Raw genomic sequence first — 26887 nt, forward strand, 5'->3', positions numbered from 1 at the left:
CTTGATCCAAAGGCATTCTAACCATGACTTTCTCATCTGTTGGTGTGTTTGTGTGTGTGTGTATGTATATATATCTAGGACTAGAATGTCTAAGATGTTCTTCGTTTAATTTTTCTTTCTTCTTTTTTTTTTCATAATTTTTTTTTTTTTCAAAACAGTCGTACGAGGAGAGATTTGAAGGAGTTCGGGTTTGGTTGCTATCTCTAGCATGGCAAGCAACTACAACAGACACTGTGGAACTGGTTGGCAAAATAGAAGAACTAGCAGCAGACAAATGAGATTTAAAGAAGGCACTACGGAAGTGAGAAAAAGAGAGAGAGAGAGAGAGGTTGTATGAAGGTTCGTATTCTACCACATCACAGCAATGGGAAACAAATGGAGCAAAGACATTATTTTTTTAAAAGCGAAATGCATGAAAGATAAATTTTAGTATTGGTGTGTGTGTGTGTGCATTTTAGCATTAGTGCGTTCGATGTTTGTGCTGTAAATGTGTGTTTGTGTACTTTAGCAATGGTGTACTCTGTGTGGGTGCGCATGTAAGCAATGATGCGGTGGATGTGTGTGTGTGTGTGTGTATGTGAGTTTTAGCAATGGCATAGCGAATGTGTGTATGTCTTAGAAATGGCGTGAATGTGTGTGTGTATGTGTGTGCATGAGTTTTAATGGTATAGTGAATGTGTGTGTATGTATGTCTTAGAAATGGCGTGAATGTGTATATGTAAGCAAGGGTGTGGTGAATGTGTGAGTGTGTGAGTTTTAGTAATATTGTGGTAGATGTGTGTATGTGTGTGTGCATGTATGTGAGTTTTAGCAATGTGTTTTAGTGAATGTGTGTGTGTGTGTGTGTTAGCAATTGTTAGATGAAGTGGTTAATGTGAGCGAATGAATGTCTGTTAATGTGCGTGTGAGTGTGAATGAGTTAATTGCAGATTTTGCTCCTCGTTCATTTATGTGTGACAATAACACCGGGCAAAAAAAAAAAAAAAAAAAAAATTTCTTTCTTGGTAATTTCGGTATGCTAATATCAAACCTGTTTATGAAATTTTTCTCTCAGGCCCAGATCTTAGGAAAGTAAAATTTTAATCATTTTATGAAATGGCTTCAAATTTTGGGGACAATGGCCAGAAATTTGGTGGAGAGGGGTTAAATCGATCAGATTGACCCGTGCCCAGTTGGTATTTATTTAAAAGGCAAAGTCAACCTCGGTGGAATTTGAACTCAAACCACGAAGGAAGAAATGCTTAGCAGCATATAAAACCATGGTACAGAAATGTACCACAGTCAGTTTATGCCACAGGAACTGGGGTGCGGAAATAAGGGGTAAGTTTTTTGTTACTTGGACATGGTAAGGGAAATTGGTCAAACAAGGTCTGAATTTACCATAATCAATTTAATAAGAGATGGTTGTTCCTATGCCTGGAATGGCAGGAAAAAAATTGAAATTTGTTGCCCAATGTCATTGTTTGTTGTTTTTTTATTGTATTAATCATAAGACTTTGTTTTTAGGGTTTGAAAAAAAAAATAATAATATTAATAATAATAATAATAATAATAATAATAATAGTTTTAAATGTGTATTTTTATTACAGGAGTTTCTTCTCTTCCGGTACAACCAGCAGCAATTTCTGCAGGAAACGGGTTCCTCTATCTACAAATGAAATAAAATTTAAGTTAATAATAATAATAATGGTTTCAAATTTTGCCACAAGGGCAGCCATATTAGGGAATGGGACTAGTCGATTACATCAAACCCCGCCCCCGCCCAGTGTTTCACTGGTACTTAATTTATCGACTCCCAAAAGGATGAAAGGCAAAATCGACCTTGGTGGAATTTGAGCTCAGAACACGAAGACAGATGGATACTGCTAAGCATTTTGCCCGGTGGATACTGCTAAGCATTTTGCCTTAATAATACTAATAATAATAATAAAATAATAAAAATAATAATAATAATCCTTTCTGCTAAAGGCACAAGGCCTGAAATAGGGGAGTAGACGAGTACATAGACCCCATTACCCAACTGGTACTTATTTTATCGACCCCAAAAGGATGGAAGGCCAAGCTGACCTCAATGGAATTTGAACTCAGAATGTAACGATAGACAAAATGCCGCTAAGCATTTTGCGTGGCATGCTAATGATTCTGCCAGCTTATGAATATATAAATACTGGTTTCCAAATTTTGGCACAAGGCCAGCAGTTTCAGGATGTGGGGTAAGTCAATTATATTGATCCCAGCATTCAACTGGTACTTATTTTATTGGCCCTGGAAGGATCAAAAGCAAAGTCGACCTTGGTGGAATTTGAACTCAGAACGTAAAGATGAACGAAATGCTTATTTCTTTACTGCCCACAAGGGGGCTAAACATAGAGAGGACAAACAGGGACAGACAAACGGATTAAGTCGATTACATTGACTCCAGTGCGTAACTGGTACTTATTTAATCGACCCCGAAAGGATGAAAGTCAAAGTCGACCTCGGCGGAATTTGAACTCAGAATGTAGCGGCAGACGAAATATCGTTAAGCATTTCGCCCGGCGTGCTAACATTTCTGCCAGCTCACCGCCTTAATAATAATGGTTTCAAATTTTGGCTACAAAGTCATACAGATTGAATACTTCAAGCAAAAATTTCCAGCCAGAGATGGTCGAGTTTGGAGGACCAAAAATTCCATGTGAAATGCAGCACGGTATGGAAAGATAGTGATGATATTTGAACATTTATACTACATGTCTGCATTATATACAGCATCAACATGTATACCAGAAAATGACAGACGACAAAAAGAGAGGAACAATAATTACCTATAGTGTTAGTCAGGAATTTTGGTTTACTCTTCCAAGCAACAAAAACCACATATACAGGAATACCACTTGCAATGATGAGGATGCCGATACCTGAAATATAGAACAATCGGACTGTTAGGTTAATGTATGTACACACCTTACACACACTTCCTGTTTTGACACCACATTTCCTGCTTAACACAAACCTTTAACCCTTTTTTTAAACCTAACAAAACTCTCAACTCTCATGCATCCTTATTTTTCCTACCAATTTATACATGAACTACTATTGAACTACAAAAGCTCAAAGACAATATAATGTATGGGTATATTTATTTTTTTATATATTATTGTTTTATATATTATTTTCTTCATTTTGTACTTTTTTGTATTTCTTTGTAAAAAAACATTTTCATTCTCCTTCTTCTTGATAATTTGCTTCATCGCAATGAAAACCGGTTAGAAAAAATCTTTATTAAATTATGCTTCCAGTTCAGCATTCTGGCTTTTTTTCATTTTCCTATGTATATATATATGTATATATATGTGTGTTTTTATATTATTAATAAATTCATAAACTCATCAATAATATACTCAGGAAATCAATATTTAATATTTTGAAAGACATACATCCAACATGACACGGCAAACATAATAAATTTAAAATTTAAAATATAAATATACGAAATATAAATATCAATATATATAAAAATCTGAATATAGATAAATATATGTGTGAATATATATGCGTATAAAAATTTATGCGTAATTAAGCATGAATATTGCAAAGTCTAAAATATAAAATATAAAGGAACCTAAAATTTAAAGAGTTAATTTGCTCAAAATAATTGAGCACTCAACATAAGTTCAGTTATATATTCTTTTAGAATATTACTTATAAAAGTTATATATATATATATATATAAGACAGAGGGTGTATAAGTGTGCATATATATATGATGTAGTGTGCATAGGTGTATATACACAGATGACAGAATGTTTATAAATATATGTATTTAGTGGCTGAGTTCCTTTCGAGTATTGGGCCTCACAGAGGCAAAGGGGTTGAGTTCCTTTCAAGTGCCGGGCCGCATGGAGGCAAAGGGGTTGAGTTCCTTTCAAGTGCTGGGCCTCACAGAGGCAAAGGGGTTGAGTTCCTTTCGAGTGTTGGGCCGCATGGAGGCAAAAGGGTTGAGTTCCTTTCAAGTGCTGGGCCACATGGAGGCAAAGGGGTTGAGTTCCTTTCAAGTGCTGGGCCTCACAGAGGCAATGATGAATGACCGAGACCTTTGGCATTATGCTGTGCTTGAGAAGAAGACCCATCAAGCCAAGTAAAATCAGTCGTGGCAGATACTGGTGTCACGCAAATGGCACCTGTGTCAGTGGCACATAAAAGCACCCATTATACTCTTAAAGTGGTTAGAGACCAAAGTGTACGTACGCCGCTATATATATATATAAAATACAAAATGGGACAAGAACGCAAAACATCCAGACAGTTAGGTGATACAAAAAGGGACAACAAGACATCCAAACAGACGATACAAAGAAAACAAGAACGGGTCATTCGGAGCTTTCTTTCCTCAGTATAACCGGCCGAAATTGCAAAGATAATCTGGAACTCAACTGAGGAAAGAAAACTCTGAATGACCCATCCTTGTTTTCTTTGTATCGTCTATCGGGATGTTTTGTTGTCCCTTTTTTGTATCACCTGACTGTCTGGATGTTTTGCGTTTTTGTCCCATTTTTGTATTTTTTATATATATGTATGTGTGTGTGTGTGTGTGTTTGTTCCCCCACCATCGTTTGACAACCACTGCTGGTGTGATTATGTCCCCATAACTTAGCAGTTCGGCAAAAGAGACCGATGGAATAAGTACTAGGCTCAAAAAGAATAAGTCCTGGGGTTGATTTGTTCAACTACAGGTGGTGCTCCAGCATGGCTACAGTCAAATGACTGAAACAAATAAAAAAATTAAAAAATACACACGCACACACACTCATGTAACTTTTCTCCAGAACAAAATCCACTTACCAGTTTCTACTGGTTTGGCATATATTGGTAAAATGATGAGGAGTAAGGAACCAATGGTATAGATGATGGGCCAGATCAGAGCGACCTATAATGAAAATATAAACACTGTATAGAATGTCAAGGTGTGTCGTTAATTATATTATTAGCTCAACATAGTTTCAAGTAATTATTAAGACATAATTAAAAATTAGACACACTTTAGTGATCAGCCCATGTTTTATCTCTTTGGTGCCCTGTAATGAGTCAAGGAAGAAGCTTCTAGAAATAGCAGTCAATTGCCTCATAACACAACCTACTATCTCTAAAAAAAAAGAAGAGAAGGATATACACACTAGGAGGCTAGCTACAAGAATCATTATCATTATTATTATTATTATTATTATAATACTTCTACAAATAACTGAACCTAGGCATATCACTAAGTGGAAGAAATCAGCTGATGTCATCATCATCATCGTTTAACGTCCGTTTTCCATGCTAGTATGGGTTGGACGGTTTGATTGGGGTCTGGGAAGCCAGAAGGCTGCACCAGGCTCCAGTCTGATCTGGCAGTGTTTCTACAGCTGGATGCCCTTCCTAACACCAATCATTCCGAGAGTGTAGTGGGTGCTTATTATGTGCCACCGGCACAGAGGCCAGAAGAGGCTGGCAACGGCCACGATTGGTTGATGCTTTTTACGTGTCATCGGCACAGAAGCCAGTCAAGGCGGCGCTGGCATTGGCCACGTTCGGATGGTGCTTTTTATGTACCATCGGCACAAATATCACAACTACAATTTCCATTTGATTTTTATTTTGATGTTAATGTACTTGACCCAATAGGTCTCCTCAAGCACAGCAGGTTGCCCTACGATCCAAGGTAAGCACAGATGTATCTGTCATAAATTAACATGAATTAATCTATGACAGATACATCAATTGATTGATCATCGAAATCTTGAAGCTTAGAGATAATGCAGGATTAATTCAAAACAATATGAATAAACAAGCATTACATTTGACAGAATAATTCAAATGCTAAAGGATAGAACTAACCATATCTAACCCAGATATTTTAATAGTTTTATGTTCAAACCAGACAGATCCAGCCTCTCACACTTACTCTACAATATCATTCTAAAAAAAAATAATCACATAACTGAAATCTCAAAGTTAAAGAGATAATGCATGATTAGTTTAAAACAATGTGAATGAGTTAGCATTACATCTCAGAGAGTAATTAGTAATTGAATGGTAAATGGGTAATGAAGACAAAAAGAAATGAATGAACTAACCTTGATCGGTCTGTGTAATTCAGGACGAGTGTAACGGAAGTAGAGCACAGAAAAGACTGATAGACCGATGGCACCCCAATTCACAAACGACACATAGTTGATGAGAGCGTACATATCAGATGATACCAGATAAAACAGGGACAAGATACCCTGGAGATGGTAACAGCAGCAGTGGCGGTGGTGGTGGTGGTGGTGGTGATGGAAAGAAAAGGAAAAGAAGAATATTTAGAGTGACATAGAATACTTTGTATTACATCGATAGACAAACATGTAAATACATACACATGCAACTACGCACGCAAATTTTAATCAAAAGAAATATTTTCAATTTCAGTTAAAGCTGATATAAGTGAAATATAATTACACTAATTAATTGTACACATAATTAATTCTATAAAATACAGGCTTAAGCCCTGTTTTACAGTAATTTAACGTATAAAGCTGATATAAGTGAAATATAATTACACTAATTAATTGTACACATAATTAATTCTATAAAATACAGGCTTAAGCCCTGTTTTACAGTAATTTAACGTATAAAGCTGATATAAGTGAAATATAATTACACTAATTAATTGTACACATAATTAATTCTATAAAATACAGGCTTAAGCCCTGTTTTACAGTAATTTAACGTATGCACACTTATTATACATGCAGAGAGAGGAAATTGCATAATTATGCAAAGGATATTAAAATAATTAAAATATTACCAGTTGTACATTCATACTGTATATGTTTTCTTTATATGCTCAATTGCTGCAGGATAGCATGCAGGGGAAACTCCCTACATGATACTGAGTGTTACAGACCAAGTGAGACAACTCCAAGGTATCATATAGGGAGCTTTCCCCGAATACTATCCCACAGCAATTGAGCATCAAAAGAAAATACATACGCTATATGTGTGACTGATAATGGTTACAATACTAGAGCTGCTTTTCATTCATAATTTAATTAAAACATATTTTTGAAAGAGAAATATAAAGTTAATCAATGTTCTTCTAGCATTCATTTTGTCATTAATACATTAGTTGTTGGTTATAGGCTATCAATCGATCAATCACCAGTTTCCTCTATTTCTGAGAGAGAGAGAAAGATTGAGAATAGAAAGTGTCACCTATTTCCAAGCAAGTTAATATTTCCCTATGACCAGACATATTTTTACAGAATATTGGCAAATACAATGACACAGCTTGTACTACACCGACGCCGATGCTGCTGCCACCAACACCACTTCCACAACAAACAACAAGTACTAACCATAAATAAAACAGCGGGCATCGGTGTGAGATTGTTGACAGAAACATAACTCATAACTTTCGGCATATGGTTTTCTCGACCACCGACAAAGAATAATCTGGAATATATCAGAAACAATGGAAGAAGAAATGTAGATTAGTTTACTTGTAGTATTGTTCTAGAGAAACATACAAATTCTTTAACATAGATATTGAGGGAAGGGTAAATTTAACCGAAGCAGGAAACCAACAGAGTTATTAATCTTTTGCTATCAATCCTCTTAATGTAGTCCATCTGATTCTACAGGGTGTCCACAAGAATCTACTTTTCGGGGTGAACTGGCATGAACATTTTTAAGTGGTGCTGGCACAATTGCTTTCCAAGTAGCACTGGTACAGGGGGCTATTGCATGCTAATCTTCTTCATCAGGGGAAGCAGCCGTACTGCAAGGCGCCAGATATCTTGGTCTTTTGTCATCTGCTCCAAAAGGATAAGCATCCTAAATTTACAATGACTAAATTATTTTACTAAATTCTTCAATATTTTCAAAATTGAAGCAGAGGCAATATATTTCGATATTTCGATATATACGGTACCAAAAGGTTTAAAAGGCATTCTTTGATAAATTGTTTTCTTTTTTTTGTATTTACCCAAAAACGTCTGTTCTGTTATTATAACTATAAATCTACTCACCTTGAAGATGTGAATAAAATTCCATTGACGCCACCAAAAGTTGACAGAGACACAAATATTGGCATGATCCACCACATTATGCCATACAGCCGTTTGGAGAACATCTGGAACACATTGCAAGAAAAAACATTTAACCATTTAGATGGCATCAAAATGCATCTAGATAACTTTTGTTCTTCAAAACCAGTCAAATTTTAAGCTGATGGAATATTTAAATTGCCTGATAGATGGGCAAAGGTCATTGACAATAATGGAAATTATTTCATTGAATAAAATTTATTGAAAGATCAATTATTTATATACCTTTCTGCATATTAAAAGATGCTCCGATCTTTCCAGATAACCTAATATATACAAAGTGGAGGCGCAATGGCCCAGTGGTTAGGGCAGCAGACTCGTGGTCATAGCGTCGCGGTTTCGATTCCCAGACCGGGCGTTGTGAGTGTTTATTGAGCGAAAACACCTAAAGCTCCACGAGGCTCCGGCAGGGGGTGGTGGCGAACCCTGCTGTACTCTTTCACAACTTTCTCTCACTCTTACTTCCTGTTTCTGTTGTGCCTGTAATTCAAAGGGTCAGACTTGTTACACTGTGTCACGCTGAATATCCCCCGAGAACTACGTTAAGGGCACATGTGTCTGTGGAGTGATCAGCCACTTGCACGTTAATTTCACGAGCAGGCTGTTCCGTTGATCGGATCAACTAGAACCCTCGATGTCGTAACCGATGGATTGCCAAGAAGAATATATACAAAAGGGTGTGCTGAAAAGTTCCTGGCTTTGGGTAAAAAAAAATACAGGAGGATCAGTTAATTATGATTTTATCTAACATATTCCCTTCTCAGATTCACACACTTATTGCAGCAGTCCTTCATTTTTTCTGAGCCCTGTGAAAGAACTCGGAAGGTTGGGCCGCCAACCAGGCCTTTTGCAAAACCCTTAACCCTTTCGTTACTGTATTTATTTTGAGATGCTCTGTGTTTCTTTCAATTACTTTAAATATAACAAAGAATTTAGTAAAATAACTTAGTTATCATTAAGCTAGTGTTAGGAACCTAAATTTTGACTAAAGTTTGGTGGAAGATTTTAATTCAAAACCTATGAAAACTAGACATTTGTACTACAGAGCCAGAGCCGGTTTCAGGCGGGTTGGTATCAAAAGGGTTAAAAATATCATGGTGACTTTAACCCTTTTGCTACCCTATTTCTGTTGAGATGCTCTGTGTTTCTTTCAATTAATTTTAAACATAACAAAGAATTTGGTAACATAACTGAGTTATCATTCAGCTAATGTTAGGAACCTAAATTTTGACTAAAGTTTGGTGGAAGATTTTAATTCAAAACCTATGAAAACTAGACATTTGTACTACAGAGCCAGAGCCGGTTTCAGGCGGGTTGGTATCAAAAGGGTTAAAAATATCATGGTGACTTTAACCCTTTTGCTACCCTATTTCTGTTGAGATGCTCTGTGTTTCTTTCAATTAATTTTAAACATAACAAAGAATTTGGTAACATAACTGAGTTATCATTCAGCTAATGTTAGGAACCTAAATTTTGACTAAAGTTTGGTGGAAGATTTTAATTCAAAACCTATGAAAACTAGACATTTGTACTACAGAGCCAGAGCCGGTTTCAGCCGGGTTAGTAACGAAGGGGTTAAAGCCAGGAACTTTTCAGGAACCACCCACTTCATACATGGACAGAAATACTTACCACTGCCACAGCGGCTCCAGACTTTATCTCCATTGGACTCACTGTGGTGAAGTAGGCGATGTTCGTAAACACATAAATGATGGTCACACTTATGATGGAAATCCAGATGGCTTTTGGAAGGTTCCTGCAATACAACAAAATACCATTTAATCATATTCTTTGTTTGTGTTTGTGTGCTCACGTATCTTTTAGTTTTTACTTGTTTCAGTCATTAGACTGCGGTCATGCTGGGGCACCACATTGAAGAATTTTAGTTGAACAGATCAACCCCAGTAATTATACTTTTAAGCCTGGTACTTATTTTATCAGTCTTTTCTGCTGAACCACTAGGTCATAGGGATATAAACACACCAACATTGGTTGCCAAACAGTGGTTGGGAAAGTCAACCTCGGCAAAATTTGACCTCAGAATGTTAAGACGGACAAAACCCACTTACCATTTTGCCCCGCATGCTAATAAGTCTGCCAGTTCTGCTGCCTTGAAAATAAGCATTAGTCACCGATTTCAAACTTTGGTACCAGGTCAGCAATTTCAAGGGCGGGGCAAGACAATTACGTCGACCCCAGCGCTTAACTGGTGCTTATTTTATTGACTCCAAAAGGATAAAAGGTTAAAAATCAACCTCAGGAGAATTTGAACTCAGAACACAAAAAAACAAATGAAAAGCCACTGAGCATTTTGCCCAGCATGTTAACGAGCCTGCCAGCTAGCAAATTTAAAAATATGATTTAATTATTAACAATTTCATTTCCAGCTATTTCAACTGACCTATATGATTCTAAAAAATTTAAATTTTTCGTCAAAGCTAGCAAAAAAAAACAATAAGTGACTGCTTGAATTCAGACAAAAAAAAATTAAAAAAGCAAAAGGTAATAAAAAAAATATATCTCATTAAATTCTCCATTATCGTACCATGATGTCATAAAAAAAAAAAAAAAAATAAAATTAGATAATGTAATCAGATATATTCTTATCACCACCACCACTAAGTCTTATCGTTTTAACATCCACCTTTCTAAGCTTTCAGATTTTACTGAGACAGATTTTCTATCGCCAGATGTCTTCCCTATTTTCAATCCAAAGCTAAGTAATGTTTCTCAACTTGCCATTGGGATGCCTTTGATCGGTGAGATTCTTAATTAAGGCCACTTTGCCTCCACACCTACACATTTATACGCTGTGACAGCACTAAGCAGTGATGCACATAAACACAAGGTTATTTGCCAGTACACACACACATACACGCATACACATGGGTAAGTGGTGAAGAAGTTTGCTTCCCAAACACATGGTAGAAGGTTCAGTCCTACTGCATGGTAGCTTGGACAAGTCTCTTCTACTATAGCCCTAGGCTGACCAAAACCTTGTGAATGGATTTGGTAGGAGAAATTGAAAGAATCCTATTGTATGTATGCATGTGTGTGCATGTATGTGTATATGCATGTAAAGATGATTATCATGTGTGTATGTGTGTCTGCATAATACATTAACATACACACATCCATTTACATACTACACAAACATACCTAGACTTACACCTCGTGCTGTTCATAGATATCGGACATAAGAATTGTGCTAAAGTCTAACGAAGGACATTTTGAGTAAAGTGGTAAATTAGGAGATAAAATAAAACTCACAACACCCACACACACACAGGAACTAAATGTCTTACTTGGAGGGCTCTTTTAGTTCTTCAATTACAAAGTTCAGGTAATTCCTGAAAAAAAGAAAAGAAAGAAAACAAATAAATAAATCAACAAATAAAATATAATTAAAATAATCAAAAATACTTGGAAATAGAGTTTAAAAAGTTATTAAAGTAAAGAAAAAATATACCCAAACGTGGTCGATGCCAGTCACCTCTGGCCACTGTACCAGTGGCACGTAAAAGGCACCCACTACACACTCGGAGTGGTTGGCGTTGGGAAGGGCATCCAGCTGTAGAAACACTGCCAGATCAGATTGGAGTCTGGTGCAGCCTCCTGGCTTCCCAGACCCCGATCGAACCATCCGACCCATGCCAGCATGGAAAACAGACGTTAAACGATGATGATGGTGATGATAATGATAAAAGTGTCTTCTCTAATCCACGTGAGTAGACTGGCAGAAGGAAACTAAAAGAAGCTTGTGTGTATGTGTGTTTATATGTAAATAAATATATATATATTAAAATATATTTTAAAAATTAAGGATCATCATCATCATCATTTAACGTCCATTTTCCATGCTAGCATGGGTTGGACGGTATATATATATATATATATATATACCAAAATATATCTATCAATCTGTCTATATATATATATATATATCATCATCATCATCATCATCGTTTAATGTCCGCTTTCCATGCTAGCATGGGTTGGACGATTTGACTGAGGACTGGTGAAACCGGATGGCAACACCAGGCTATATATATATATATATATGTGTGTGTGTGTGTATATATATATATATAAATATATATATATATATATATGTATGTATGTATGTATGTATGTATATATATATATATATATATATATATGTATGTATGTATGTATGTATGTATATATATACATATATATATATATATATATATATATATATATATATATATATATATATATATATATATATATATATATATATATAAAACCACATCACAGTGTGTACTGAGTACATTTTCACTGACACCAGCACTAAGTGAGGTCATCATGTAAGCTGTCAATTCGTACAAGGGAATGAAAGGTTAAAATAAGAAGAAAGAACCAGAAGAGAACACGATTTTTTCTTTTTCACTGTAGAGATTTAAATGGCTTAACAACAATAGAGAAGGGTGGGTGAGAGTAACTAGGAAGGAGCAAAAGAGAGAGAGAGAAAGAGAGGGGGGAAATAGTGTCAATTCGCTGAAGCTTTCGTAGCAACCAGTTGACACAAACAAGTGAGCACTAGACAGAACAAGGTGAACGAGGTACCGGATCGTGACTGTAAAATGTATGGAGTTAACGAAGTAAACTCATCTGTGGTCATTCGATTTGCAATGAATGACAAACTGGCATTCTGTCAGTAATAGTGACAAGGGTTCCATGTTTATCTGATGAACAGAACAGCCTGCCTGCGAAATAAACATGCAAGTGGCTGAGTGTTCCACAGACACGCATATCCGTAACATAGTTCTCAGGGAAATTCAGCATGACACAGAAGAAGACAAGGCCATTCCTTTGAAATACAGGTACTACTCATTTTTGCCAGCTGGGCAGACTGAAGCAATGTGAAATAAAGAGTCTTGCTCAAGGACACAGTCTGTCACTGGGAATTGAACTCACAGCCTTATGATTGTGAGATGAATATCCTAGCCAGTAAGTCACATGCTTACACAATGACTAAAAGGTACCTCAAATGCAGGGAGTGTAGGGTAGTTTTTTATCTTTTCAATCAGGTGTGAAGACAGTGCCCTCAATCCATTATATGGCCTCCCAGTTGAGTGGACAAAAGGGAGGAAGGTATCTGCAAACTGGAGCCCTGAGTTTGAATACTTGCAACTGGGTAGATTCTGCTAAAAGCACCCAAGGTAGTGAACTGGGTAACAGGTTAAATCTATGACCCAGGTAGGCCACAACAGGATTTGAACTCAGAGTGAAAAAGTGTCAGAACAAATTCCGCAAAGCATCCAGTTGTTCTTACAGTTTTGCTAATCCACTGCATTGGAGCGGTACTTTTTTTATTTAGCCCCACAAGTATAAAAATATGAAGCTGACCTTGGTAGGATTTGAACACAGAAACGCCAAGTGTCAAGCAAGGTATTGTATTGACTGCTCTAAGGATTCAGCTAATTTGCTGGTTGATATAATTGATATACAATTAATTAAAGTTCCACTGGTGTGTGGTAGTGGAAGTAGGAAATCAATAGCATTGATTTTACCGAAGATCACTGTGGATATTGTCGGAAATCAAAGAGGAACGAATAACGAAAAGTGCTACTTACCATCCATTGTAAGCAAAAAGACCAGAATAAAATGCAAGAGCGATTTTCGTAACATCTGTTTCACTGTCTTCAAATGAATTCTGAAGATACTCAAAATTTCCTAGAAAAAAAAATAGAAAATAAAGAAGACTCAATACCTCTGTCATTACCAACAACGAGCTACTGAAGGAACCTCCACATGGTTGTTTTGACCGGGTACATACATCAACCAAACCTCCCTCAAATTACACCCCTACAAACTTCATCCCTTTAATATCCAAATTACTCTATCAAATGTACTGCACATATTGTCAGCCACTAAGGGACATGCTCAAGTGGTTACGGTCACACAACTGATATGCAAATCTGCAGTATTGCGCAGAATATTATTTGCCACAATGATATTTCTGCTTGAGCAACGCAGCACCGAACCTGTCGGAAATGTAATGGAAAAATCGCTCAGTTTCAAAAACTGTGACATCCAGGTCACAAAAACAAAGTTTGAAGAGAATTAAATCATTTTCTTTGATTTCTAGACAGAAGCTAAATGGAAACAATACTTACTGACCAAAGACACAAAAAAAAAAAAAAATTTTTTATACCCACTGCGTGACACCTTGGGCAAGTGTCTTCTACTATAGCCTCGGGCCGACCAAAGACTTGTGAGTGGATTTGGTAGACGGAAACTGAAAGAAGCCCGTCGTATATATGTATATATAAATGTTGTGTGTATATGTTTGTCCTCCCAACATTGCTTGACAACCGATGCTGGTGTGTTTACGTCCCCGTAACTTAGCGGTTCAGCAAAAGAGATCGATAGAATAAGTACTAGGTTTCCAAAGAATAAGTCCTGGGGTTGATTTGCTTGACTAAAGGCGGTGCTCCAGCATGGCCACAGTCAAATGACTGAAACAAGTAAAAGAGTAAAAGGGTAAAAGAAAGAGTGTAATTGCTGTGCAATGTTGCACAAAGTACAATGCTTAGAGTATTGCAGCATAAAAATTAACAACACTAATTAATCCAGTAAATCAATAGTTGTATTAATTACTGAGTGACCTTCACTTAGACTTTCCTACTTCTAGCTTTTTTCTATCAATTATCCTCGCTTTATTAATGGGAGCATCTGAGATCATATGATTTAAAGTCCACATCACAAACAACGACTTGCTCCAATGTCAACCTGAGTGTGTGGCATCTTGGGCAAGTATCTTCATTCATTATGTCTGGTTGACCATAGAATATTTGTGAGCAAAATTCAGTCGACATAAATTGTGCAGACAACAACAACAACAAAAAAAAAGGCAAACATAAAGTGCTTGCTTACCTCGAGCTAGCTGTACGAAGCCGGTAATGATAATGAGCAGTAACGCCAAGACTTTGGCATAAGTGAAGATGTCTTGTACACGAGTGGCCCACTTCACGTCCTTACAATTGACAAACGTCAAGACCACTGAAAATATATACAAAACCTTCCCTCAAAATATATTCTAAACACCAAAGTTGTTTTATCAAATTATTCATTAAAGATGAATTGAAACAAAGACATTGAATTTCAATAGAAACATAATAACAAAGGGATTAAAATTATCTTCATTAAAACCTTCCATCAAAATTTCAGGTTAATTTATGTTAACAACAGCTTAATTAATAACGAGAAAGTTATTTTAGTAACAAAAGGCTTAAAGTTATCTAAATCAGAACCTTCCATTGAAATTTTTGTTAATACATATTTCAAACACCAGCTTTTAATCAATTGTTCATTATTTTTTAAATCATTTGAACCAATGGCAGTGTATTTTAATAGAAACATGGCGACGAAAGGCTTGAAGAGATCTAATTTAAAACCCTCAGTCAAAATTTCTTGTTAATTTATGCTTCAATCACCAGCTAAATAAGGACAAATTCTTCATTGCTTTCAGAATTAATTGTAACACAGGCAGTGTATTTGAAGAGAAATATGGTGGGAAAAAAGATTAAAGAGATCTAAATTACAAACTTCCGTTGACATTTCATGTTAATTTATGCACCAAAATACCAGCTTAATTAACGACACAGTTATCTTACTAAATCCAAAGGTACATACAAATACACCTACACACATGCCTAATCGAAATTTTATGATACCCTAAGTTCCAAAAACTGACTCAAAAATGGGGTAAGTTGTTTTACTTCATCCTTTGTTGTTTTGGGGGAAATAAATGACAGACATTTTACTTATAATCATTCGTTATTTTGAAAACTAATTAAAACAAAGGCAGTACATTTCAACAGAAATTCTGCAACAAAAATGGACAAACTGACCTAAATTAAAATTCTCAATCAAAATGTCATGTTAATTTATGCACCAAATACCAGCTTAGTGAAAGACATAAGCACACACACGCACAAATGCCTAGAGTTATAGCTCTACAGTCAGGGATATATAAATACATCCAATCTACTTGTAGATTTTTCCCATTTCTACATTGAAAGGAAGGAAGGCAGGAAGTGATCATCAAAAACAAAATAAATCATTAGACCACATTACTACATAAGGAGCATAAAGTTGGTTTCTCAGTTTCTCTAGTGTGTGGTAAGAAGCTTCCATCCCAATAACATGGTGCCAGGTTCAGTCCCACTGCATGACATCTTAGACAAGTGTCTTCTACTATAGCCTCGGGCCGACGAAAGCCTTGTGAGTGGATTTGGTAGACAGAATCTCAAAGAAGCCTGTCGTAGAGACTTTGTGTCTGTGCTTGTCACTACATGACAACCGGTGTTAGTGTGTTTACATCCCTGTAACTTAGCCAACTGAATAAGTACTAGACTTATAAATAAGTCCTGTGATTGATTTGTTCAACTAAAACCCTTAATATTCTTTCATTCTTTTACCTGTTTCAATCATTTGACTGTGGCCATGCCGGAGCACTAACTTGAAGGGTTTTAGTTACACAAATCAACTCCAGGATTTATCTTTTAAGCGTAGTAGTTATTCTTCCGTTCCCCTTTGCTGAACCGCTAAGTTATGGGGATGTAAACCAACATTAGTTGTCAAGCGGTAGACATGACACAAAGATATATATAAGGGAGATTTCACTGATATTTCTAACGGGTCAAGCAACCCACATAAGAGGGTTGTTTCATAAGGTGATTAAGCAGTGAAACATTTGTTCTGTCCTTTCGATTAGTTTGCACCAAGGATGGAAGATAAGTGGTGTTGGTGGTGGTGATGGTGGTGGGTCTGGTGTTGGTGTGGTGATGATGGCGGCAATGATGACGGTGGTGGGTCTGGCTGGTGGTGGTGGTAGTGAAAAAAACAAACCTTCCCACCGCCACATTTCAGTAAGTAGTAAACAATGGTATTCAATTACACTCTTGGCCTATTATTCTATCTCCAATAAATGCAGGGTTGGGTGCAGTTGTTGCCAAGTACCACTGACGTCTTGAAAAATTCTAGAGTAACAGTCTGTGAGGCTCCACTCAGCAGCAACATGAAATAGAAACCAATGCACCACACAGTTCAAGGATCAAACCCACAACGTTTTGGTCGCAAACGCAAAAACCTACCAACGGGGCCACGTATTTTCGTATTATATAACACAGGGACTACTTGAAATCAAGCAAACACACGCACACACAATCATCATCATCATTTAATGTCACTTTTCTATAATGGCATAGATTTGATAGCATTGGTTTGACACGCATATATAAGGAACAGAAAAAAAGATAAAAAAAACAGAACCAACAATTTTTAAAAGTTAAAAAAGAAATGTAATTATTAAAAAATTGCAGCTCTGTCTACCCCAAGCCATGCTAAAAACAAAAGAAATTTTTTTTAAAATATATAAACACAAAACAAAGACATAAAGAAAAAGAATGAAAATAATTTTCACATAAAATATTGATTTACAATTTCAGAATGTGCAAAATTTTGGGCTTTTTTTTTTTATAAATGTATTATCACTTAGACAGATGCCTTGAAATTCTTGAGGCCTCTATGACTGATAAAAGGAAGTTATTCTCAGAATGGACACCTAGTGAAAAAGCTTGCAGCTAAGTAGATTCTGCTCACGGTACTCAATGGGGCCCAGGTGGTTGCGTTAACCGTTTTATGACATAATTGAATTTCACAGCTATTCTTGTGATGATGTTAAATCATCCTCCTCATCATTTAATGTCAGCTTTCTATGCTGGCAAGTCAAAAGACTATGCCAAGCATCACTGTTTGCTCTCATCACCATCATCATCATCATCATCATCATTTAATGTGTGTTGTTTATGGGTTGGATGATTTGACCAGGGCTGGTAAGCTAAGGGGGCTGCACCAATAAACTTGACATATCGCAATGGAAAATAGTTTCAAATATAACATTCATCAAAAAAAAAAAAATAAAATAAATAAAATAAATTATTGTTATATGAATTTGATTTCCACAGTTAAGGGCAAAAAAGAACAAAAAAAAAAATTGGAGTCGATGTATCCGATTCGGACAACAGATGCAGTCTACCTGACAACCACAGGAAGACATTGCTGCAACAGACTTCAACATGGCTTCAACCTATGAAATTTCATTCAAAACAACTTTTGGAAAAACCTGAGGCTCTTGTAGAAGACATTTGAGTAATTTTAAGGTCCACTTTTCTATGCTTGCACCGGTTGGACACAGTTTTATTTTTACAAAGTAAAGGTTAAGAGTAACTTTGAAGTTTTACCTTAAATAGCTTTGAATATAGAATATTTGAGCTTGATATGCTAAAGCAGGGGTTTTCAAACTTTTTGACTTGCGGACCCCTTTATATTTCAGGCTTTACCTTATAAACGCTTATGAAATTTATACATAAATATTTGCTTAGAATAACATATATTCTTACATTTATTTATTTAACAGTATTTAACAAATAGGTTTATTATCAATTAAAAGATTTCGATTAAAAAACATATATAAAATCAAATTGCCCATAAAAAGTATTTGCTGTCCACGGACCCCCTGTCTTGTCCTTGCGGACCCCCTGTGGTCTGCGGACCACGGTTTGAAAACCCCTGGGTTAAATATAATGAGTGATCCAACAATCAATTTTTGATTGCTGCCATATATAATAATAATAATAATAATAAGGATAATAATAATAATACAAAAAATCCAAACATTATTATGTGTATAATAAGAAACAGAAAACATTACTAGTACTTTCATGCATTAATATACACATGTTTCGAAGAACCAGCAGCACATTTCCTCAGTAATTGACAAAAAAAAATATTGTATATCCCAGTAATTCTATAGTCATACAAACATTGGACTTTTTTGTCAAAATAAAGAGGAAAAGCTTTTATAGCTGTTTACAAACCAAGTGTCTTAACCATACAGCCATGCCAATACTTAAAGCCAATTCCTACCAAAATTTGAAACCAAATCTGTCAATGTTCATTAGCGTGTTACACAACCTGTCTAATCAAATTAGCTACATATGACCTAATTACAGCTAAAAATGGGTAACCATGTTTCTCTCTGTGTGACCTCGTTGATAAGCAATTGAGGAAAAGTACAAAAGAAAAAACAACAGATCTGATTTTCTCATTTATATTTTACTTGTTTCAGTCATTAGACTGCAGCCATACGGGATCACCACCTTACATTCTTTCAAACCTGGTACTTACTCTATCAATGTCTTTTACTGGACTGTTAAGTTACAGAGACACAAACACACACACACGCATATATGATGGACTTTGCTGTTGAAGATGACCTGCACAAATGATTTGTTTATAGTTATCAAAGGTCCATGCTGTACATTAGCTCACTTCGTCCATCAAGCTGATGCTGCCCGAACAGGTGCATGGTGTACCACATGTCAGGGGTCAAAGTGATTGCAGAGCAATACGAGATGAAATGCTTTGTTCAAAAACAATCCACCGCCTGCTCTAGGAATTGAAACCATAATCTTTCAGTTTCCATCAATCAAATCCACTCACAAAGCTTTGGTCAGTCCAAAGTATTTACAACAGTCATCTTTGAAGGAGATAATCATTTCTTCATATTTGGCAAGATTAAAAATTTGCATTTAAAATTAAGGAACTATAAGGAAAAATATGCACAGAATGCACATTTAATTTTTCTTCTTTTTTTCTTTTGTTTATTACAGAGTTCTTAAATCTTCTAGTGAGAGGTATTCATATATATATATATATATATATATATCACTATTTCATTCTGTTTAGAAATCACCAGCATGGACGTCTCAATTTAAATGACACACGTTTGTTCCTGCCCTTAAAAAGATTGCAAGATACTGAAAAAAAGAAGAGAAAGGAAAAAAAAATGGACATATCCTTGCTAATAAAATAACCATATAAATAAATGTAGGTAAAAAAAAACAGAAGCAAACTGAAGATGAATGAATTATAAGGCAAGAGTTGGTAAAAAGTGAGCCCTAAGCCTACAAGGGGCCCCACTAAAGTATTCCTGTGGATTTTGCATATTTTTTCAAAAAGATTTTTCAAATTTAATGTATTTATTGGACCCTGAGCAGCAAGGGGTTGATGGCTTTTAGAAATGGACAGAAAGTAACAAGTGTCAGAATGACACTGACATACTTCTGAAAAAGAATTACAAAATGTTTAGGCCTAGAATCTACAGATCTTGCCAACCAACTTCAGAAATAAAAAACAAAAAAAATAATTCTTTTTTGGAACAATGGATCTCAAAGTACATAAAGCTATAAATGACAGCATGCCAAATATTTGGTTGTAAAACCTTTTCGTATAAAGAAAAAAAAAATGTCAAATGTTACCCCATAGGACTCAAACCCACATCTCCCATAGACTTTATGCGCTTCGAGATCCACTGTTCCAAAAAAGAAATTATTTCACATTCTTTTGAAAGTTTATAAATCCTTATGACACCCAAAGACTTTTTTCTTTTTTAAACCTTTTTAACCACTGTTTCTCCTGCCACCGTCCTGTTACAACAGGGGAGAAAACTTATACAGTGACATAATGCAACTACAGTGTGCTAAAGATAGGGAAATAAATAAAACAAAAAAGAATTAAATAATTTAAACACATTGGTACAAATACAATGGAATATAATCCAGCTTTCTTTTTTTTTTTTTTTTTTCATTTACTTACATATAGAAACAATTGCAAGGAGACGAACTGCCACGCCCGGTTGCTCGCAGTCAGGAAACAAAGGTTCGATTATGTAATATGAAAACGTCAATGCAACAATGGCCTGAGAGCAAGGCCGGACAATCATACACTCCACCCAGAGACGGAGGAATGCTGGAAATTCACCAAATGCTTCAAAAATGTAGGCGTAATCGGCGCCCGACCGCACTATGAGAGTCCCAAGCTCAGCGTAACAGTAAGCTCCAATCATGGAGAAGATGCCACACGCTGACCAGATAATCAAAGAAGATCCAACACTACCAGCTTCCATTAGTACTCCTTTGGGGCTGACAAAAATGCCCGATCCAATGATACTCCCTACAATGACTGTTACTCCGTTGAGGAGGCTCATTTTCGGTTTCAAATTCACTGAAGTATCTTCATTGCTGTCTGTAGCGTCCGGCTCAGAGGTCGGAATTTTAAACTTTTCTTTCGTCATTTTGTCTTTGACTATATTTGGCTTTGTAGATTAAAACACCAGACGGACACAGGTGGAAGTTTAAATAATCACTACACACACACACAACAAAAATATTACAAAGTTATCTTTGTATAATTGTTGTGGTTGTTGTTGGTCTTTTGTCAAAGTCTCTTTTCAACCATTTTTGTTGTTGATGTTGTAGTTGTTGTACGTATGTCGTTGTTGCTGATTTCGTCTTTAGTTTCTTCAGTTGGTTTTCACAGATATGGAATTGCTCCTGTTTTTTGCTCTTTTTTTTTGTATGCTTGCTTTTGTTTTTCTTGTCTTTTAGTTGTTTTGTTTTGTATTTTTTTTTGTTTGTTTGTTTGTTTTTTTATTAGGTAAAAATGTAGGTTTTTTTTAGCTGCCTGAAAGTCTGTTTTAGTTCTCCGACGTCGATTGACTGATCAATAGAGAGAGAGAGAGTCGAGAGCCGAGAGCAGTCTGGAATAGCAAGGAATATACTTGAGATAACAAATTAGTAACAAAACCACAAACGGAGCACTCAACACAGAAAGGGATAGAAGAGTACAGGAGAAGAGTGAGAGGAGGACATTAGGGAGAGAAAGAGAGAGAGAAAGAAAGACATGATGAAACAATAGTAAATGAAAGTAGGAAAGCAAAAGCAGAATGTGGAGCAGTAAAAGAGGTGGCAGAGGAGGAAGGCATAAAGACAGAGAGATGGAAGACTGGGGAGAGGGAAGAGGAAGAGATTGAAAGAGTAAGAGTGGAAAGAGTGGAGAGAGAGAGAGACTGAGAGAGAGAAAGAGAGAAACTGAGAGAGAGAAAGAGACTGAGAGAGAGAGAAAGACAGAGAGAGAGAAAGACTGAGAAAGAGAGACTGAGAGAGAGAGAGAAAGACAGAGAGAGACTGAGAGAGAGAGAGAAAGACAGAGAGAGACTGAGAGAGAGAGAGAAAGACAGAGAGAGACTGAGAGAGAGACAGAGAGACTGAGAGGGAGAGAAAGACAGAGAGAGAGAGACTGAGAGAGAGAGACTGAGAGAGAGAGAGAGACTGAGAGAGGCAGGGTGAAAGAACAGTATAGGAAAAGGAATGCATGTAGAGAAAGTGAAAGAGAAAGAGAAAGTGAAAGAGAAGGAACACAGGGTGGGAAGTGAGGGTGGGGAGTGACAGAGTGAATGAGTAGAAGACAATATGCAAGAAGGTTTTACCATGAAGGAAATGAAGAAAAAATGAGGAAAAAAAGTACAAATTATCAAAGTACATTGAATGCGTACGAAGTAATAAATTGTTAAAAAAAAAAATCAATAACTATTATAGAGAATATTAAGATTGCATGATGCGTTCATAATATCATGGTGATTTAACAGGGGCACTATGTGCCCGTAAATAGCACCATTTGAGCGTAATTGCTACCAGAGTCGCCTTCTAGCACTTGTGCTGGTGGCACGTTAGAAAATCATTCGAGCGAGGTCATTTACGGGCCTACACAATTAAAAAAAAGAGGGAGATAAAGCCAGATTCACTCACAGATCCCATCCGCTCGATTTCATTTACAAGACATGCTTTGACCAAATGTTGTGGTAAAAGACACTCAATCAAGATGCCAGGCAGTAGGACTGAACCTAGAATGTCATGACTGCAAGGAGAGTTTCTTAACCAATTGGCCAAGCAGACTGTATCTTTGCAAGAAGAAAGCCCAATACTAATACACTGTCAAGATGATGATGATGATGATGATGATGATGGTAGTGGTGGTGTTGATGATGATGATGATGATGATGATGATGGTGGTGGTGGTGTTGATAGTGGTGGTTGTGGTTGAGATACACAGTTGTTTTGAAAATCAAAGTAGGACATGGCTGATGGGGGTGGAGGTGTTTTTTTTTTTTTGCAGGATTTGGTACAAAAAAAACAAAACAAAAAGGCTATCTAGTTTCAAGGATACACAAATTTAATTTGTTTTGTTTACAATTTTTCTTACTGCACAAACACTACACCCACTACCACCACCACCACCACCACCACCGCTGCTGCCACCCCCATCAACAGTACTCCAACCCAGTGGTACCACATGCTAATGGACAGTCATGCACGATCTTGTTTTTTGTGCCACGCAAATCTTTGGAGAACCTGTTTTAGGTCATTCGTCCTGCCCCCTCTACCTACCTACCCTCTTCTCTTCTTCAAACATAAATACGAAATAACAATAATAATAACAATAATAATAATAATAATATCTAAACCAAAGTATTCCTGCGACCAATCTTTGAAGATAATGAGATACTGGTTGCCGTTAAAAAGTGGGGCAATAAATTTTAACAACGCATTATCACAGTGTAATTCAGTTACGTAATTACTGGAAGGAGTAATCTAGTAAGAAAAGGAAATGTATCTAGACCTGTAAGTTAACTAATGTGCTGTTTATGAGAAATGAATGAAAGAACATCGATGTGGTGCACTGACTCGCTAGAAATGACAGTCAAATCTTCCTCAAATCACTCACAGTGGTAACAGGACAAAGAAGTCACAATTTATCAGGCAGTCCCCAACTGAGGGAGTTCCGAGTTCCGTGCTGTGCTTGATGGTCAGTGGTTTTTTGTCTCACCACGATGTATATGAATGGTAGGGGTTTCTTTCAAAAAGCATGACTTTATAGGTGATGGGTTTTTATTTTTGCCACCAGTGTCAGACAGTCTACAATGAGATGATGTTGACAAGATGCTCCAGATTAGGGTTTCTCAAATTAAAGAGGGGCATAGAGCATAGATGGGTAAGGTGCATGTTCTTTTGCGGGGCGGGGGGAGGGGGTCAAAAAAGGGCCGAGGGCAAAGAGATGGTTGAGAAACACTGATCTTCAAAGAGACAAGAACTGTTTGACTAAAACCCTTTTTGGTGGTGCCCCAGCATGGCCCACTGTCAAATGACTGTAACAAGCAAGAGAGAAAAGATAAAAGATAGCCAAACATAGAACATTCTGGTAGGATGGTCACTATCAAATGCCTTTCATGACGGGTTTGCTGGATCGCTCAGGGGTGCTGATTTGGAGAAGCGTTTAGCGCTAAGGGCATTCAGTGCACCTCAACCATAACAACATCTGTGGAAAAGGTCACAGCTTTCTGCTGCTTGTGCGCAGTTCGCTGACTTGCAGAGAAAGAAAAAAAAACAAAAAAAAACTGCCAGTGAGTGGGTGGAGGGAAACTAGTGAGAGACAGGGATGGAGGGAAAGTAGTGAGAAACAGGGGTGGAGGGAAAGTAGTGAGAGACAGGGGTGGGAGAAATATCAAAACGCATCAGCTGATGTACGGAACGTGTAACAGTTGCAGCTGCACTCTGACAGACACATGTGATGCACATACACATGATTGGGAAACAGTCTGGATGGTGGGGGGTGGGGGGTAAAACGGAAAAGAAAATAATAGAAATTTAAAAAAGGTAAAACAACAAAAAGAAATGTGATGTCATGGTTTCTGTTGTCGTAGAGATGTCACATCAAGCCGGATAGAGTTAAGGAAATGATGGTGGAACCTATAACGCCTGTGTCAACAATCACACTGACATTAATGTCACAGAGGGTTTTTTTTAGGGGGGGGGGTTGTAGGGCGACATGTGATGGGCTCTTTGCAAAAAGTTAAAAGAAAAACTTGTCTCTTAAAACAACAACATCATCATCATCATCATCATCATCATCATCATCATCATCATCATCATCATCATCATCATCCTCCTCCTCCTCCTCCAAATATACGTTTCCATTTCCATCAGTCATATATACATTTCCATCTTAGCAAGTTTAATACGTTTACTGGAAAACCAAGTGGTTCACTGTGTGAAATGAAAGGCAGACTGCATAACATTTGTGTACAAGAATGTCATATTGCAAGACGGTAATACACGGCAAATAGCTGTTCAAGATGTTCTAAGGTTGGAAAGGAATGAAGCAAGTGTTATGATCTTTGTTAGGTAACAGACATTTTCTGTGGAATGAAGGGCAGATATTGCACAATGCCATATTGCAGGATAGTAAAATATGGTAAGTAGCTGATGGAGGCATGCTAAAATGTTGGAACGAGATAAAGGAAGCATGCTCTGCTCTGCTCTTTGTATAATTGTTCATTTGTTTAACACCTATCACGGGATGATTGTTAATTAAGCATCATCAACATACAAGTTAGGTAGTTTCCTATTCAGTGTTCCCTATCTAGCTATGAGAAGATATTACTTTGCTACGAAACAGGTGAGGGTTGGCAATAGGAAAGGCAACGAATTCCGTCTGACGTGGGCAAGCATGGTAAAGTAGACATTAAATGATGATAAGGATTGTCCATGCCGGCTCGTGTCAGAAGGGCAATTACTTGAGGCAGCATTCTATGGCCAGATACCCTTGCTCTTATCTATTTCTCAAGTAAAGATAAAGGATAAAGATCCTTCCCAGACTCATAAGGGCTGGTTTCCCAGTTTTCATGGCACGTATAATCCCCACCTGGACAGGACACTAATCCATCAAAGGATTAGTCATTATTGCTAGCTTAGTGAATTGAAACAATGCAAAACGAAGGTGTTTTGCTCAAGTACACAATGTATCTCACCCAGTCCAGGAACCAAAACCACAATTTTACAATAATGAGCCCAACATCTTAACCATTAGGCCATGCGCCTTCACGTTTCTTAAGTAAGCAATAGTTTTTTGATTACATTAATCTTCAAAATAGTTTTTGATTACATTAATCTTCAAAAGTGTAGTGTGACCAGACATAATGTCGACAAGGAATGTAAAGCATCTTATCACAATTTAGCACAGGTTGTGACAAACAAAGCCAGAGGGTATCAAGAGAGAAAGAGAGAGAGAGAGAGAGAGAGAGAGAGAGAGAGAGAGAGAGAGAAAGCAGAGGGAAGAAAAGAGAGTGGGCCAAGAGACAGCGAAAGAAAGAGGGCTGAGACTGAGGTAGAGGACCAAAACAGAGAAAGAGAGAGAGCCTAAACAGAGAGAGGGGGTAAGACAGAAAGAGAAACAGACAGACAGAGAGAGAAACAGAGAGAGGAGATATGTTTCTATACAGCTTCTATCTACTAAATTTACTCACAAAGCTTTGATTAGCCCAGGGCTATAGAAGACACTTGCCCAATGTGCCATACAGCAGCTTCAGCCTCTTATGAATGACTTCCACCACTTCCTCCCAAGTCTTCTTCTGCCCATTTGCTCTCCTTAAATATTTCTTGGATCATCTTTTTTTTTTTTTTTTACTGCCCACAAAGGGCTAGACACAGAGGGGACAAACAAAGTCAGACAAATGGATTAAGTCGATTATATTGACCCCAGTGCGTGACTGTTACTTATTTAATCGACCCCGAAAGGATGAAAAGGTAAAGTCGACCTCGGCGGAATTTAAACTCAGAACGTAGCGGCAGACGAAATACCGCTAAGATTTTTGCCTAGCTTGCTAACGTTTCTGCCAGCTCGACGCCCTATCATGGATCATCTTCACCCACCCATACTGCCATGTTATCCTCCAAATGCATTCACAAGTTCCATACCAGCTCAGTCGTCTCCTTTGAATATTAAACATCTAATTTCTTTTATGTTCAGTTCTTCTCTCAGCTCATTCCTGCTGTCTTGTTCATGCATGC

The 26887-nt window shown here is 37.0% G+C and overlaps 1 protein-coding gene across 7 annotated transcripts in view; it reads right to left on the bottom strand.

Annotated features, from left to right (window-relative positions):
• LOC106880195 (large neutral amino acids transporter small subunit 1) overlaps positions 1 to 26887 on the bottom strand; it is a 79475-nt gene that overhangs the window by 5836 nt on the left and 46752 nt on the right. For 5 of the 7 annotated variants that reach the window (XM_052975853.2, XM_014930045.3, XM_014930047.3 and 2 more), the window contains exons 2-12: positions 20799 to 21741; positions 15012 to 15137; positions 13709 to 13808; positions 11414 to 11458; positions 9741 to 9864; positions 8031 to 8134; positions 7359 to 7455; positions 6096 to 6245; positions 4822 to 4906; positions 2805 to 2897; positions 1 to 1648 (exon numbers count right to left, since the gene is read on the bottom strand). The exon at positions 1 to 1648 is cut by the window's left edge and continues 5836 nt beyond it. In XM_052975853.2, the coding sequence (XP_052831813.1) occupies positions 1584 to 1648; positions 2805 to 2897; positions 4822 to 4906; positions 6096 to 6245; positions 7359 to 7455; positions 8031 to 8134; positions 9741 to 9864; positions 11414 to 11458; positions 13709 to 13808; positions 15012 to 15137; positions 20799 to 21276 (1467 nt within the window). In that variant the 5' untranslated portion in view covers positions 21277 to 21741 and the 3' untranslated portion in view covers positions 1 to 1583. Of the gene's footprint in view, positions 1649 to 2804; positions 2898 to 4821; positions 4907 to 6095; positions 6246 to 7358; positions 7456 to 8030; positions 8135 to 9740; positions 9865 to 11413; positions 11459 to 13708; positions 13809 to 15011; positions 15138 to 20798; positions 21742 to 22789; positions 22935 to 26887 lie in introns of those variants that run through there. The other 2 variants (XM_089339541.1, XM_014930048.3) reach the window with 2 other exon arrangements.

Source organism: Octopus bimaculoides, chromosome 22 (genome assembly GCF_046866305.1).
Source record: "Octopus bimaculoides isolate indiv1 chromosome 22, ASM4686630v1, whole genome shotgun sequence".
Taxonomy (NCBI): domain Eukaryota; kingdom Metazoa; phylum Mollusca; class Cephalopoda; order Octopoda; family Octopodidae; genus Octopus; species Octopus bimaculoides.